The sequence below is a fragment of the Nerophis lumbriciformis genome, linkage group LG13 (genome assembly GCF_033978685.3).
Source record: "Nerophis lumbriciformis linkage group LG13, RoL_Nlum_v2.1, whole genome shotgun sequence".
In the NCBI taxonomy this organism is placed as follows: Eukaryota; Metazoa; Chordata; class Actinopteri; order Syngnathiformes; family Syngnathidae; genus Nerophis; species Nerophis lumbriciformis.
Window position 1 is genome coordinate 23,138,652 of NC_084560.2, and position 16,292 is coordinate 23,154,943.

The window sequence follows — 16,292 nt, forward strand, 5'->3', positions numbered from 1 at the left end:
GCAGAGCCTGGCGACGCATGCGCGTTTATCATAACTCTCTCGCTCTTTCTGTCTCTGCCCCTCCCTCACCAATGCTGCTGCACGCACAATTTGTTTAGTTTTTAACCCCTTCTTAACCCTGAACGTACCTTAAAAATACACGCAACCCTAACTCAAAATGCCGGACATTTGAGGCATTTAAGAAACTCCGCCCGGACAGCCCCGCAAAAGAGGACATGTCCGGTGAAAAGAGGACGTATGGTCAGTCTATCCTAGCCCGGTCGCTGCTAGGATCGGTTTCACTGGACATGTCCTTTTTTACTAGCATGCTAGCAGCGATCAGGCTAGGATAGACTCACCATACGTCCTCTTTTTCACCGGACATGTCCTCTTTTGCGGGGCTGTCCGGGCGGAGTTTCTTAAATGCCTCAAATGTCTGGCATTTTGAGTATTGTTTACACAACGTGCAGTACGCTACTTAATATGTCCGTGTGGAAACTCGTTCGGTACACCACCGAACCGAAACCCCCGTACCGAAACGGTTCAATTCAAATACACGTACCGTTACACCCCTAAAACCTACACAAGAACAGAGAGAACATGCAAAGTCCACATATTACAATCCCCATGCTTTAGTTAGCCGAGTGGGCTAAATAGATTCCGTAAGTGCGGCTGTTTTGATTAGCAAAAGACTTGCCCAGGGCTTAGTTGAATCTTTGTCCGTGTGCATTTATTTCAAGTATAATGTGATTTGAGAAAACTGCCCAGTGGATAACTTCTTTTTCCACTTTGATGGAACTTTAAAATAATTACTGTACACTTACTCAATTCAACAGAGTGCAAAGTTGAAATCTTCTGAGATCTTGGAGCAGATTGTGAGAAGCTGTCACCTCCACATGGGGAAGGTCTTACTCCCGGCCTGAAGAGCCCCCCCCAAAAAATCCAGTTTAGTCTAACAGTCGTATCATTATTAAGAACAATCTAGATTAGTTTCTTTGCCTCGTGCACGCTGCCGCTGACGTCCCAGTGCAAGGTGACGGTCATGTGACGCCTCCACACGGGGTTCCTGCGCAGAATGACGCTTCCTTGTACGCGGTCGCCAACGTGAACAACCATAGGCTTGTCCAGCATGAACAGAGTCTGCTTCCAGTGTGTTGGTCTGAAAAACAAAAAAATTTAGATTTTGCGGTTCGGGTTTTATGCTGCCGATTCCAATCATCCATGCATGTATTAACTACATTTAATTACAATGTTTTTATGGTGAGCAGTGAGCACTATTGACACTTTGACAATATCAACACAATACTTAAACTAATTCCTTATTCTCTTATTACATACAATTGTGTGAGCAAAACAAAGTCAATGGTACTCAATAAACAAACGCAAAACGAACAAATACAACAAAAACATTATTTTGAGAAAATAAGAATACTGATCTGATAAGTATTGTGTGGTGTTCGGGTCTGTGGGACCCGTTTTCATTTTTTATTAAAAGAAAAATGATACAATTAATTTTTCAAACTGAGACTCACTGACTTTGGCTCATTTTCTGTGAAGAACATATATCAATACATATTTAATGACCACGCACCATACACCCCCCCTACACATTTCTATTACATATAAGATGTCCGGGTCCAGTGGACCCGGGGCTAATAGAAGTGTGGAAATTGATGTTCTGTGTACCACACACACAGCAGGCCTAGACAGGAGGAGGACAGAGTGTAGGTACACAGAACATCAGAGGGTCAAATGTGCGAGAAAATGAGAGCAGACAGTGTTGACAAACAATGTTGCAACCTTGTGTGGGAACCGCAGGTGCAGAAACACAAAAGAAGAATCACTGTGGGATGCAGAAACTGGCAGAGAAATTTTCCGTGCAACGTTCATATTGTTGTTACTCAGCCAGCGTTTGTGGGTCTGATGGACCCGTGGCTTTTAATGCCTCACAATCAAACACTTGTATGTTAAAATACTGAACAGATGTTTATTAGGATAAGGTAAGCATCTGTTCAGTATTTTAACATACAAGTGTTTGATTGTGAGGCATTAAAAGCCACAAAATGCAATGGGTCCATCAGACCCACAAACGCTGGCTGAGTGACAACAATATGAACATTACACAAGGGTTAATGTCCACACCATAAATGTATGGATAGATCCGCCCACTTAAATGTCACTGCAGACTGCTACAATGCTGACACAGCAACAGTTGTTTTATCCTCTCTCTAACTCTGAATAATCTACAGGTGCTCTGTGAAAATGATTGTCTTCTGTGCAAATTTAAAGAAAATGAACAGTGTGTGATTTACTGCAATACTGTCAGTCTTTTACATTTTTATTTTTGGTTTGTTGATATTGTTCACACATTGCACAACTTTTATTGTTCTACTAACACAGTGATGCTTAGAAGGCTCCAGGGAGTAACTCAACCCTCTTGAATAGTTTCTCCCTCAGTTTGTATGGTTTGTTGAGTTAATATGTGGACGTGACAAATGAGGTAGTTGATACGTAGAAGACTTTTTATTTATGCTTTTTTTGTGTTTGGTTCAATCCTAGATGGGCTGTGACTTGACGTTTAATTGCTTTGTAGATACACTGAGATTAAGTCTAAGTTTGTTGTGTTCTTCATGGTGTTTTTGAAACTGCACCAATTTTTTCCTCAGAACTTGAAGTGTTTTGTCAGGATGATTATTTGTGATATGTACATTTTCGGAATGTGCTTGTGTTCTAGTTTGGGCCGAAGTAAAACTAAGAAAACAATCTGAAGTTGTCATAGTATTTTTAAGTTATTATGCCATGATTTTACTCGTCCGGCCCACGTGGGAACAGATTTTCCTCCATGCGGCCCCTGAGCTAAAATGACTTTGACACCCCTGCGTTGGAAGTTAAAACGTTTCATTGTCATCAAACATGAAATAATGACGAAGATAAAGGTGGCTACTCTGTTCGGTGCAGTTGAAATAGAAGACCGAACAATAAATAAAATGTAAAAAATTAATACATACAGTCGTGGTCAAAAGTTTACATACACTTGTAAAGAACATAATGTCATGGCTGTCTTGAGTTTCCAATAATTTCTACAACTCTTATTTTTTTGTGATAGACTGATTGGAGCACATACTTGTTGGCAAGTATACTTGGCAAGTTTCACTGCAATAAGGTGCTTTTGGTAGCCATCCACAAGCTTCTGGTTGAATTTTTGACCACTCCTCTTGACAAAATTGGTGCAGTTCAGCTAAATGTGTTGGTTTTCTGACATGGACTTGTTTCTTCAGCATTGTCCACACGTTTAAGTCAGGACTTTGGGAAGGCCATTCTAAAACCTTAATTCTAGCCTGATTTAGCCATTCCTTTACCACTTTTGACGTGTGTTTGGGGTCATTGTCCTGTTGGAACACCCAAATGTGCCCAAGACCCAACCTCCGGGCTGATGATTTTAGGTTGTCCTGAAGAATTTGGAGGTAATCCTCCTTTTTCATTGTCCCATTTCCTCTCTGTGAAGCACCAGTTGCATTGGCAGCAAAACTGGCCAAAAGCATAATACTACCACCACCATTCTTGACGGTAGGAATGGTGTTCCTGGGATTAAGGGCCTCACCTTTTGTCCTCCAAACATATTGCTGGGTATTGTGGCCAAACAGCTCAATTTTTGTTTCATCTGACCACAGAACTTCTCTTCAGAAGGTCTTATCTTTGTCCATGTGATGTCAGATGAAACAAAAATTGAGCTGTTTGGTTTTAGAATGGCCTTCCCAAAGTCCTGGACAATGCTGAAGAAACAAGTCCATGTCAGAAAACATTTAGCTGCACTGCACCAATTTTGTCAAGAGGAGTGGTCACAAATTCAACCAGAAGCTTGTGGATGGCTACCAAAAGCGCCTTATTGCAGTGAACTTGCCAAGGGACATGTAACCAAATATTAACATTGCTGTATGTATACTTTTGACCCAGCAGATTTGCTCACATTTTCAGTAGACCCATAATAAATTCATAAAAGAACCAAACTTCATGAATGTTTTTTGTGACCAACAAGTATGTGCTCCAATCACTCTATCACAAAAAAATAAGAGTTGTAGGAATTATTTAAAACTCAAGACAGCCATGACATTATGTTCATTACAAGTGTATGTAAACTTTTGACCATGACTGTAAAAACCAGTAGCAACAGTGGAAAAACAGTGTAAGCTAATGGGACTGAGTCAATATCGTAATGGCCCATGGGTAAAAACTGTCCTGCTCTTCTGTCACTAAAATCTCTTCCCTAATGGCAGCAGGTTGAACAAGTGCTGACTGAGCAGGGTGCGAGCTGCCTGCCAGGATTTCCTTTGCGCTCTCTTTACATGATCATTAACGATGTTAACATTTCTACTAAAATATTGCCTGTACCGTTAATGCAGGTTTTTATACAGTGACAGTTTCACCCTGAAATGGATCGATTCATTTTACATGAATTCCGAGCTGTAAAAAAAACTTAAGTTTGATTTTAAAGTTTCAACTGTATTTTCAACATGATATTCTGAACTTCTGTTTCCATGCAAATTTGTCTGCCCTGAGATTGGTAGGTTGTGAGTTAAAACCCCGGCCGAGTCATACCAAAGACCAAAAAAAATGGGACTCATTATCTCCCTGCTTGGCACTCAGTATCAAGGGATGGAATTGGGGGTTAAATCACCATAAATTATTCCCGAGCGTGACCACCGCTGCTGCTCACTGCTCCCCTCACCTCTATGGGTCGAATGCAGAGGACAAATCTCACCACACCTAGTGTGTGTGTGACAATCATTGGTACTTTAACTTTACTTTAATGTTGTACTGAGCAGACTAATGATAATAATGGAAGAGTTGCCGTAGTTAGCATGAAGGTATTTTCGCTTCCGATGGCGTTGTTGCTCTTTAGACAGCAAACTATGGTTAAAACTGAATCCACAGCGCCTCTACTGGTTGCAGCCAAGTGGTGCATTCCATGAACAGAATGAATGATAAATAATAATACGAAAGAGTCATACTCAGCATTAGGTCCGGTGTTGAGCTCTACTGGTGCGCCGCCTTCCTCCAGGCTCTCGAAGCAGACGCTGAACCAGGCAGTGAAGCCGTGGAACTGGCCTGACCTTTCCAGGCAAAACTGAAACTGACCCTCCATTTCCTGATCAAGAAACCAGCAAAAACACTTACATGTAACAAAGTCAGAGACTAGAGCAGTGTTTTTCAGTGTGCCATGAGATATTATCAAATTTCACCTATTTGGGTTAAAAACATTTTTTCCAAACCAGTAATTATAGTCTGCAAATGATGTGTTGTTGTTGAGTGTTGGTGCTGTCTAGAGCTCGGTAGAGTAACATTGTAATACTCTTCCATATCAGTAGGTGGCAGCAGGTAGCTAATTGCTTTGTAGATGTCGGAAACAACGGGAGGCAGTGTGCAGGTAAAAAGGTGTCTAATGCTTAAACCAAAAATAAACAAAAGGTGAGTACCGCTAAGAAAAGGCATTGAAGCTTATAGGGAAGGCTATGCAGAACGAAACTAAGACTGAACTGGCTACAAAGTAAACAAAAACCGAATGCTGGACAACAGCAAAGACTTACCGTGGAGCAAAGACGGTGTCCACAATGTACATCCGAACATGACATGACAATCAACAATGTCCCCACAAAGAAGAATAAAAACAACTGAAATATTCTTGATTGCTAAAACAAAGTAGATGCGGGAAATATCGCTCAAAGGAAGACATGAAACTGCTATAGGAAAATACCAAAAAAAGAGGAAAAGCCACCAAAATAGGAGCGCAAGACAAGAACTAAAACACTACACACAAGAAAACAGCAAAAAACTCAAAGTAAGTCAGGGTGTGATGTGACAGGTGGTGACAGTACACCTACTTTGAGACAAGAGCTATAGTGATGCATGGTTGGTTATGGTTTAAAGTCATATCCAACAATTGCGACAACGACTTTTTACTGTCAACTGAGTTTCCTTTTTTAAGGATTTCTGCTGGTGGTGTGCCTCCGGATTTTTTCAATGCAAAAAATGTGCCTTGGCTCAAAAAAGGTTGAAAAACACTGCACTAGAGAATATGAGAATGAAAAATAGAGTATACCTCCAGGTCGGACACCTGCAGCGTGTACATGTCCAAGCGAAGGACATCATGGGGAGAGGCGAGACAGTCGTCCCGCTCCGTCACATGGCTGAACTTGGGTTTGGCAAAGAACTCTTGCAGTGCGAGAGGCCTGCAAGGAGGAGGCATGATGTCGCAAGGTCACAACTGTGTGTGTGTGTGTGTGTGTGTGTGTGTGTGTGTGTGTATGTGTGTGTGTGTGAGTGACAGGAAGAAAATCTCTGATTCGCTTGCCGAAAAGTTCTAACATTGCCTTGTAATTTGTGGTAAATCCAGTAACTCCATAGGTGTGTTTTGCTTTTTGATGTCAGCGTATACTAGGAGGGTTGTGGTGAAGTGAAGTGAATTATATTTATATAGCGCTTTTCTCTAGTGACTCTAAACGCTTTTACATAGTGAAACCCATTATCAAAGTTGCATTTAAACCAGTGTTTAAACCACTAGGAGCAGGTGGGTAAAGTGTCTTGCCCAAGTGACTAGGATGGCGGAAGCGGAGATCGAACCTGGAACCCCCAAGTTGCTGGCACGGCCACTCTACCAAACCGAACTATACCGCCCCACAAACTCACGGCCCGTGGGCTATTTGAAGCCCACAGGCCCCCATTTTGTGGTCCTCATTCATAGTGAAGTGAATTACATTTATATAGCGCTTTTCTCTAGTGACTCAAAGCACTTTACATAGTGAAACCCAGTATCTAAGTTACATTTAAACCAGTGTTGCTGGCCCTGGGAGCTCGTGGGTAAAGTAACTTGGCAGTGACTAGGATGGTGTAAGCGGGTATCGAACCTGGAACCCTCAAGTTGCTGGCACGGCAGCCCTACCAACCGAGCCATAGTTTGTGTGGGCAGAAAAAGTGTGGCTAGAAACTGCGAACCGACAACTAAACACGATACAAACACGTCTCCTTCACATACAAAAGAAAAGTGGAATAGAATGTACGCCAGGTCAGCCATGTTTAGTGGTAATGTAGAGATTTGCCGCCCAGTCACATGCAGTAATGGCGACTATACAAGTTAGTTAACTTTTTTTTTTTTTACTTTGTCTATCGTATGTTTTTTTTAATGCATTCTAAATCGTACAATGTTCAAATGTGTGACACGCTCACTGATTGGCAGACTAAATATTTACAATACAACACCTTCATCATGCATCATTAAAGCGTGAGCAATGCTATTTCACTTTCATTTGTTAACATTGGGGCTGGCAGAATTAATGCTGTAATGCGGATTATTGCGAGTTATCATCAAAATATATAATTTAAATAACTCCCACTTACCCCAAATGTAATGATATTCAAGGAGCTAAATATACAGTAGGTGTTTTTGAATCAGGCACCTTAGTAAGAAACTGAAAGTCCTTAAGTATTTGAGGGGTCCTTTCAGCTTAATGTAAACTCAAATCAGGCACCTTAGTCGGCAAATACAGGTCCTTCCGTAGCTAATCAGGGTCCTATTGGCTGTTTTTGTTCTTTTTGACAGATTTGACAGCACTAATTAGCATTTTAATTAGTTTTAAATTTGAATGACTGTTATCGGTGTAAACATTTGTACAGTACTTAAAAATATTAGGTTTTATGATGATAAATATTTGATTACTGTGTTAGAATAATTATGTATATATTATCATCATAACTTTATGCGCAAGGGCCATACTATAAAGTATTGTCAATTTGTGCAGAGCTAGCAATCCGAAAGATTGCTAGCCTCTTTATCAGTGTTGTGTCCAGACTCGGCCTGCTGGCAGCCAAGGCCGAATATTTGGTTCCAAGACCAGACAAAGCAGAGACTGGGCGATATCACCAAGTGTCAACATATTTGCATTTTTGTATGGTCATGTGTTTGTGTCTAACTGGAGTTGTCGAGATTACCCCCTTCCTTCAGTCACCGTGATGTAATAGGGCCATTTCCTAATAAATGGAGGAGGCGCACGGGCTTTTCTTTAGAACGTAGTTTGGATCTGTAACTAGAGTACAGCCCAAAACACGTGTCTCCTCATGAGCTAAATTGAACTCTGTCTCTGCTTCATTCCTTGCTTCTTGTCATATTAGTAGATGTCAACAGTGTTTGCACCTGACAACTGTGGCCTAGTGGCAAGCATGTCAGCTGCATAGTTAAGAGATCGCGGGTTAAAATCTCTGTTTGGGCATCTCTGTGTGAAGTTGGCGTGTACTCGCAGTATGTGTGTTGTTGCGGGTACTCCCGAATTCTAAATATTTGCGTATTAGTTTATTTGGAGACTATAATTGTTCGGTGTCATAGTGTGAATGCTTCTTACTGAAGAGGGGTGAAGTCCAGGCCGTAGGTGTTCTCCCAGAAGGCCATTTTCTCTGCGTAGTAGCTGTGGGCCTGACATGGCACCAGGGTGAGGGTTGCAGAGGAGGGCCACATGGTGCCGCCCTCCCTCAGCCAGCGTTCTCTTGCCAGCAGGACGGACTCCACCATGTACTCAAACTGAAGCACAAAGGGAGCCGATTGGGTTTCTAATAAGATCAAATGTGTGTAATATCTCGTAAAAGTCAGCACAGTACACTCCTCACATTCAGCTTCTTCAGTAAGGCATCATTGGGTTCCTTATATTTGAAACATTATTTTCAAAGTGGGGGTGGGGGGTTATACTCTGTGACCCACAGTTCCCCAATGCCAGCAGCACCCATGCAGCCCACACCCTAATCCTGCTACCGCTGTGCATGTCTGTAGGCAAGACACACTTGTGTTGCCAGCTATTTAGACAATAATGTGTGTTGACTCATTTTCGGTTGATAGTCGGGATGTGAATCTCTTTGTCATGGGCGATTCGACACGTATCGCGATACATGAGTTACGATCCGATTCAAAAACTATTCCTTTATATAACAATTTAATGTGTGAACCATTCTATATAACACGATTTTACGTATGAACGATTCATTAAGATTTGATTTAGTGTATGAACGATTCATTAAGATTCGATACAATGTATGAATGATTCAATTCTTTCATTAACATGTGTTGATGGACACATTCCTTTTTACGCCACAAAAGCATTCCTTCCCGTGCGTACGCTCTTTCTCATGTTAGAGGATAAATAAATAGGACCTTGTCACCAGGCGCTCAGACTAGATCCGTCCAAGCTAAGTCTATGAGCATGAACTGATAAAAACTACTCGGATAAGAGGCCCAACGTCTTTTAAAACAACTGATCAGTTCAATGCTGAGAATAACATTAACCTGATGAATGAGAACACCCATAAGCACATTCGTCTTCAAATATAAAAAAACACATTCTATAGATGTGACATGCTTCTAGTATTTTAAAAATTTTAAAACAACATGTACATCCCCAAATATGTTTCATAAAGCAAAAAGGCAAAGATGTCAAATATATTTATTTTCCACGAGTCAATTCAGTGTCGTCACAGACGCCTATGACTTCTAGCCAATGGCTTGACGGGGGAGGCGGGACTTCCGGGACAAGTATGGGAAGTGTTGTGGAGTTGAAAGGAGAAAGGAAAGTTGCGGGAAAAGAGAGAAAAATACGAAGATTGAGCCCCTTGTACGAGACTGTTGCATTTTGTGAAATAAAGAAAGACAAACTGGGAATCTGTCTGAGCCTACATTCCTTGGGATTTTACAATATTGACGGACGGCACAGCACGGAGATGTTCCGCACTGTTGACGTTACGCATCTTGTGGGTAATTATTTGGCGGGCAGCCTTGATTCTCGCGTTGTTTTAAAGATAAACAGTCTGTCCATGTATCTACGTCTATTCTCGTCTCTAGTTACATAAGTAACGTAACAAGCGTGTGACTTTTTTCACGGACAACCCTGGCTCCTGTGTCGTTTTAAAGATAAAAAACGTCAACTGATTTCTAGTTTGGCACCAATTTATGTGTTTGAACTCGATTAACCTAATCGATTAAAGGGGCTGTAACCGACGTCGCCGAACTGGATATCCAGTCGCATCGGTTTACGTTAACAACCCTACTCAGTGTTGGCGCTAGGAATTTTCAAAATGGGGTCCCAAGGACCCCATCAAATCATAAAAATGGGGTCCCACAGTAAATTTTTGGGGTCCCACTTTTTTGTAAGCGTTTTGAAAACAAATGATAAATGTATGCATTATACTGTTATATCTCACATTCTATATTGTGTTTTGGAAAAAGGTTGTCATAAACATTACTTAATTCATTAAAAAAATAATACAAAAGAAAACACATTTTGATGCATATGTAAGACCTCATAAGGGACAAGCGGTAAAAAATGGATGGATGTAAATGTATTCAGTTATAAACATTCAGTCACTTTCTTCTTTCCTTTTTAGATCTAAAAACTTTACCGCTGCCGGTATTTTTTTCTATATTTTGATTTAATAAGTTGTCTGTGTATTTATTTTAGTATAAAAGTGTAAAGTTTTTTGCTTCGGTCATGAAATGATGATAATGGTGTCCCAGGGCATACACGCATATGACAAATTGAATTGATTATTCTCACCTGTATGTAGCTCATCAGTCGTTTAAAAACCGCCACATCTACACTTTCATGGCAAATAATGCCAGCAAACTTAGCATTTGGCAAATTAGTTTCAATGTTATTTAATACAGTGGCACTCAATGCCTCTAGCATTTCATCTCTGGCTTTGTGATGGCCATAAATTGTGTGTTCTCCTTTAAGAACGGTGGTATGTGGGGTGAGTGACGTGTGTAAGTGAGTGGGCAAGTTAGAGGGAGCGCTGGCATCTTCAGGAGTGTTAATAGCATGGTGGATGTCCGTTTGGCTTTGTGGAAAACAAATAAAGAGTTGCAACAAATCGACGGCCTCGTCATCCCGACCAAAGAGCGGAACTGTAGGGACCCAAATTGGAGGGTGTTTCTTCGTACCTGGTGAGGCTGGATCTTTGAAAATCAGTGCACCCGGATGTTAAGGTGTTCTTTTTCTTAGCCCGTTTAGATGGCGTGCAAAAACATCTTTCCATCTTCATAAGTGAGCCATTTGCTGAAAAGTGGCTCATGAAGCCACTTCTTGGGTTTATAGCTCGCCATGACAAAAACAATAACACGCAGGAGTCCTAATACCAATGCAGTATTTGTGACTGATAAAACTTTCAGCGAATCAAAATTTAAGAAATTGTACGGGAAAGTGCATTACTTTGAAGTCGACCAATAATTAATCATTTGACCCGGCAAATATAAACAAAAAATAAAAACTGTGTCCCGGGGACACGCGGACTTCCGGAATTTCGCATCCTTTTTGATTTCAATGCGTAAAAAGACACAAAAAGTGTGTTAACGCCAACACTGCTAGTGGATAGTAAAAATAGTAACGCAAGCGTATAATTGTATTTCTTGAGAAAAAGCACTAGAATAAAAATGCTTGCTGTAATGTGAGGGGGGCTGTCAGTAAAAAAATATATCTCCTTTCTTACCATCAGACAGTTTCCCATCCACTCCGACACCAGAACGTCTACCTGCTCAGGAAGCTGCACCTCCTCTGCTCGCCCCTGCAGCACCGTGACCACCCCTTCACATGCGTTCTGCCTCACCAGCTCCCTCGTGTACTCGGCCATGGCGCTGGCCTCCACGGCATACACCTGCGACACCACAGATGGAACGTCCTCACCGCGTGTCTCCAGAATGCAGGTACCCTTTTAAAGCGTTGCTGTACCGCTGTAGGTTGAGCGAGCTTGGCGCAGAACAGGCTCACGATGCCCGTACCGCAGCCCAGGTCCATTATCACTTTACTTTGCAAGGAAGCGCTGTTGTGGACGATGACCTGCCTGTAGGCTTCTGTGCGGCTCTTGTCTGACAACATCTCCAAGTGTAGCTTCTGGTATTTGGAAAACAATGTCTGTTATTCCAAATAAACATGCTCGAAAATGAGTTGATTAACTAAAAGCCAACCAGTGTGCCATAACTGCCAAAGTACTCTTCATTCTGCCATGGGTCCTCTTCTTCTTCAGCTGCATCCCCCTGGTGGAGGTGGCTAGCAGGGACGTAACCGTTGACCCCTTGTAGCTCCGCCCACCACCACTCTGAGGAGGGTTTGGCGTGCACGATCAGTCGGTCGCCTCTGTTGACGCTAAGCTGTACGACAAAGTACATCAAACACTTCTTTCATTACCGTTACACCGTATATTATCACTTTTAAATTTCCCTGTCAATCAATAAAATGTAAATCCATGTAAATAAACCTTATTTTAATCAACCATTGCCATCCACTAGAACAGTGGTTCTTAACCTGGGTTCGATCGAACCCTAGGGGTTCGGTGAGTCGGCCTCAGGGGTTCGGTGGAGGTCAAAACACACCCGACTCATCGTGTAAATACAAACTTCTCCCTCTCGGCGTATTACGGATACGGCAACAGCTGACTGATTTGCAGGTGTGTAATTTGTTTTAATTTGTTGTGAGTTTATGCACTGTGTTGGTTTTGTTGTTTGAACAAGGTGATGTTCATGCACGGTTCATTATATGCACCAGTAAAAAAAACATGGTAACACTTTAGTATGGGGAACATATTCACCATTCAGTAGTTGTTTGTTAACATGCAAATTAGTAACGTATTGGCTCTTAACTAGTCATTATTAAGTACTTATTAATGCCTTATTCGGCATGGCCTCATTATAACCCTAACCCTGAGCCTAACCTTAACCAAATAACTCTAAATGAAGTCTTTGTTACTTAGAATATGTTCCCCTACTGTCCAAATAACTCTAAATGAAGTCTTTGTTACTTAGAATATGTTCCCCGAGAGTCCAAATAACTCTAAATTAAGTCTTTGTTACTTAGAATATGTTCCCCTAGTGTCCAAATAACTCTAAATTTAGTCTTTGTTACTTAGAATATGTTCCCCTAGTGTCCAAATAACTCTAAATTAAGTCTTTGTTACTTAGAATATGTTCCCCTAGTGTCCAAATAACTCTAAATTAAGTCTTTGTTACTTAGAATATGTTCCCCATACTAAAGTGTTACCAAAAACATATAACTTTGTCTTGAATTTAAAAAAAATAACATTTTATTTTTCACTAAAGAAGGGTTTGGTGAATGCGCATATGAGACTGGTGGGGTTCGGTACCTCCAACAAGGTTAAGAACCACTGCACTAGAAACATCAACCCCTTTTAGTTCCAACACCACATAGTAATGCCACTAGATGGTGTAATTACATTAGCCTTGATTATCACAGTCTTGTTTGTAGGATACATTTCTTTCAATGCTAATTTATATTGATAAGCAGGTACAATCATGTCAACATAATGATGGAACACTCTCCATAATTATACATTTTAGTTTAATTTTAACATATATTGCAATACTTAATAAGTCAGTATTCCATTACAAAAAAAAAAACCCTGACAAAGACAGGTGTAGATATTATTTTATATAAATACTAACTTCCCCCTAAGCGAGGCAGAGCTTTTCTTCCTTTCAGTCACACACACCAGTGACCTGAAGGGAAATAGTCGCAACGAGGGATGTAACGATTACTGGCATTAATAACAAACCACTGCAGAAAAACTCTCGACAGCAATAACTGATTGTGAACTGAGATTGATAACTGCAGTTCAATACCTTTACGGACTGGTGATACTGCTCATTTACTGCAGAAGAAAGCTGCTGCCGTTAATCGCCAGCTAGCAGCTGGCACCACTAATCGCTAGATAGCAGCTGGCACCGCTAACTGTTAGCACCTAGCGCCATTAATCGCTAGCTGGCAACTCGCGCACTAATCGCTGGCAGGCTTAAATGCTAACATGAATACAGACGTCTTTCCCCATTACGAAACAACATACCCCAATCTAAATTTGTAGAAACACATTATTGTCTGAACAACTAAAATATTTAATTGTGAACATTGAACCTACAAGTTTATAGAGGAACTGCACTTTTTTTCCCGAATTTTGCCTAGCATTCACAAAAACGACAAAATACGACAAAAACCAATATGTCATTCTTTTTTTTAATGCAGTATAATTTGTAAGTATGAGGTGGCTGCATCACCTTGGCAAAAGTTAATTATAGATTATAAATCATACCTCGTAGAGGAGAAGGTTGTGGCCATAAACCGAGAAGTTGGTCAACTTTGACCTTCAACTTAGACATTCAAAAATATGAGGAGGCATTGGTTTGCACTCACCTTTTTTTTCTTTCTTTGACCTGCGTGAGGATTATGATTAATTCTTTATCGAAACAGAAGGATATGAACAGCCAATGAGTCTGCATCCCACTGAAAGCAGATATTTTACACTAAGTGATTGTTTTATTATGTTTGTAGATTTTATTTCTTGTTTAGCGCTTAGCAATTGTGCTATTTGCTGGATTTGCTTATCACTCAGCTTTTAAATATTGCACCTCCATCCAGCCATCCATTTTCTACCGCGTATTCCCTTCAGGGTCGCGGGGGGCGCTGGAGCCTATCTCAGCTACAATCGGGCGGAAGGCGGAGTACACCCTGGACAAGTCGCCACCTCATCGCAGGGCCAACACAGATGGACAGACAACATTCACACTCACATTCACACACATTTTCCTTATATTCAGACTCAAAAATATAATGTGCTGGATCATCCTTTTTTCCAAAGTAGTCCTTGTTGGCTCTCATGACGTGGTTAAATTCGAGCACTGTTTTTTTTTTTCAAATAATGCTTGGTTAAAATATTTCAGTGGAGAGTATAAGAACTTTTTGAGCAGGTTCATTCATGATAATGATAACCTTGATCATTTTAGTCACAGTAACTATGATATGAAATGTTCATATCGTTACTTCCCCAGCCGCAACATAGATACAGGCTGGTGGTAAACTGTGACTCAAAGTAAGTTAGCAAACCAATTGAAGAGTTATGATGCTAATTTCAAGATAACTGTGACTGCGGTCCCCTCCAAGGTTTCTCATTGTATCCCATTGGGTTGAGTTTTTTCTTGCCCTGATGTGGGATCTGAGCCGAGGATGTCGTTGTGGCTTGTGCAGCCCTTTGAGACACTCCTGATTTAGGGCTATATAAATAAACTTTGATTGATTGACTGATATATGCGTTATTTTGTTTGCATTAAAAACATTACATTTTTGTGTAATGAAAAATGGGGCTCATCTTATATAGTGGATTATTACGGTATTTGGATAGAAATGACCAAAACTGTCTTCGGTTGAATACACGTTCTGTCTTGCTTATGCATTCTACCAATAATTAAGAGAACCGATAGATAACTCAATTGTTTTGTTTTCAATGAAATACTGGAAGAAAAATATAGGATATTAGTTTAATAAATCAATGTTTCTGACCTGTTCGCTGCCGTTTCCGGTAAAGTTGCACAGTGCAACATACTCTTCAGGAGGCTCCCCATCTTCCTCCATCTTCTTGAACACGGTGGCAGCTGTTTAATTTGAGGATGTCGAGTAAAACGCGGTTAAAAAGCTACATTCTACTAATGTTGTCGTAATAGCTCTCGGTTAGGTTAGAGTCGGGCTCAGCTGCGTAACTTTTGATTTAACACGAGGGAATAAACCTGTACTTTTCAACTGGCAACAGGCATGCACAACTTCTGAGAGTACTTCCTGTTTTGACGTCATTGTAGATGCATTCAAGGACTGTAAAAAAAAAAAACGGACCTTTGGACTCCATTTGGCAAAATCATGAAAAAAAAAGAAATTTAATTTATGTTAATATATTAAGTTAACAAGGGTGCCATCGTCCATCCATTTTCTACAGCTTGTCCCTCTCGAGGTCGCGGACAATTAATTAAAAAATATTCACGTAATTATATCCAGTGTTGGGACTAACGCGTTACAAAGTAACGCATTACTGTAACGCCGTTATTTTCGGCGGTAACTTGTAGTCTAACGCGCTATTTGTTATATTCAGTAACTCAGTTACCGTTACTACATGATGCGTTACTGCGTTATTTTATGTTATTTTTTATGTAGTATCGGCTAGAAACAGAAGATCTGAGTGTGTTTTATTGGAGCGCTGCGGTGTCATCCTTCTGTGTCACAAGGAAAAGAAGATGTGCGCTTTGTGTGGGTGGGGGCGGGTTGGGGGCGTGTTTGTGTTTACATCATGGCGGAGCCAGAAGTCAAGTTTCTTGACATGGAGATATTCTCACTACTTTTCTTTTGTCGAGCACAAAGAAAAGAACATTTTAGTTAAATGTAAGTTGTGTCTTGGATCAAAGATCCTATCTACTGCCCAAAACAGCAATTCAAATCTACTGAAACAGCTACAAAAGC

The 16,292-nt window shown here is 40.8% G+C and overlaps 1 protein-coding gene across 2 annotated transcripts; it reads right to left on the reverse strand.

The window, feature by feature from the left end:
* Nucleotides 1–557: 557 nt before the first annotated feature.
* Nucleotides 558–15,618, reverse strand: prmt2 (protein arginine methyltransferase 2). 2 transcript variants are annotated; one of them, XM_061971473.1, is made up of 9 exons: nucleotides 15,348–15,618; nucleotides 11,972–12,154; nucleotides 11,736–11,897; nucleotides 11,539–11,661; nucleotides 8,370–8,545; nucleotides 6,077–6,206; nucleotides 4,989–5,125; nucleotides 979–1,138; nucleotides 558–898 (listed from the first exon to the last, which is right to left on the reverse strand). In XM_061971473.1, the coding sequence occupies exons 1-9, from the start codon at nucleotides 15,417–15,419 to the stop codon at nucleotides 866–868; spliced, it is 1,176 nt and encodes a 391-aa protein (XP_061827457.1). In that variant the 5' UTR covers nucleotides 15,420–15,618; the 3' UTR covers nucleotides 558–865. The 2 variants fall into 2 exon arrangements, with proteins under 2 accessions (XP_061827457.1, XP_061827456.1); XM_061971472.1 differs by having other exon boundaries at nucleotides 11,497–11,661.
* Between the last annotated feature and the right edge of the window lie 674 nt (nucleotides 15,619–16,292).

Bases quoted from the DNA above. Each gene is read 5' to 3' on its own strand.
- prmt2 (XM_061971472.1), bottom strand. From the start codon at position 15,419: ATGGAGGAAGATGGGGAGCCTCCTGAAGAGTATGTTGCACTGTGCAAC. The intron at 11,898-11,971 runs GTTGGCTTTTAG...TCCAAATACCAG, and splicing joins TTGGCAGTTATGGCACACTG to AAGCTACACTTGGAGATGTT. The intron at 6,207-8,369 runs GTAAGAAGCATT...TCCTCCTTGCAG, and splicing joins CTGGACTTCACCCCTCTTCA to GCCTCTCGCACTGCAAGAGT.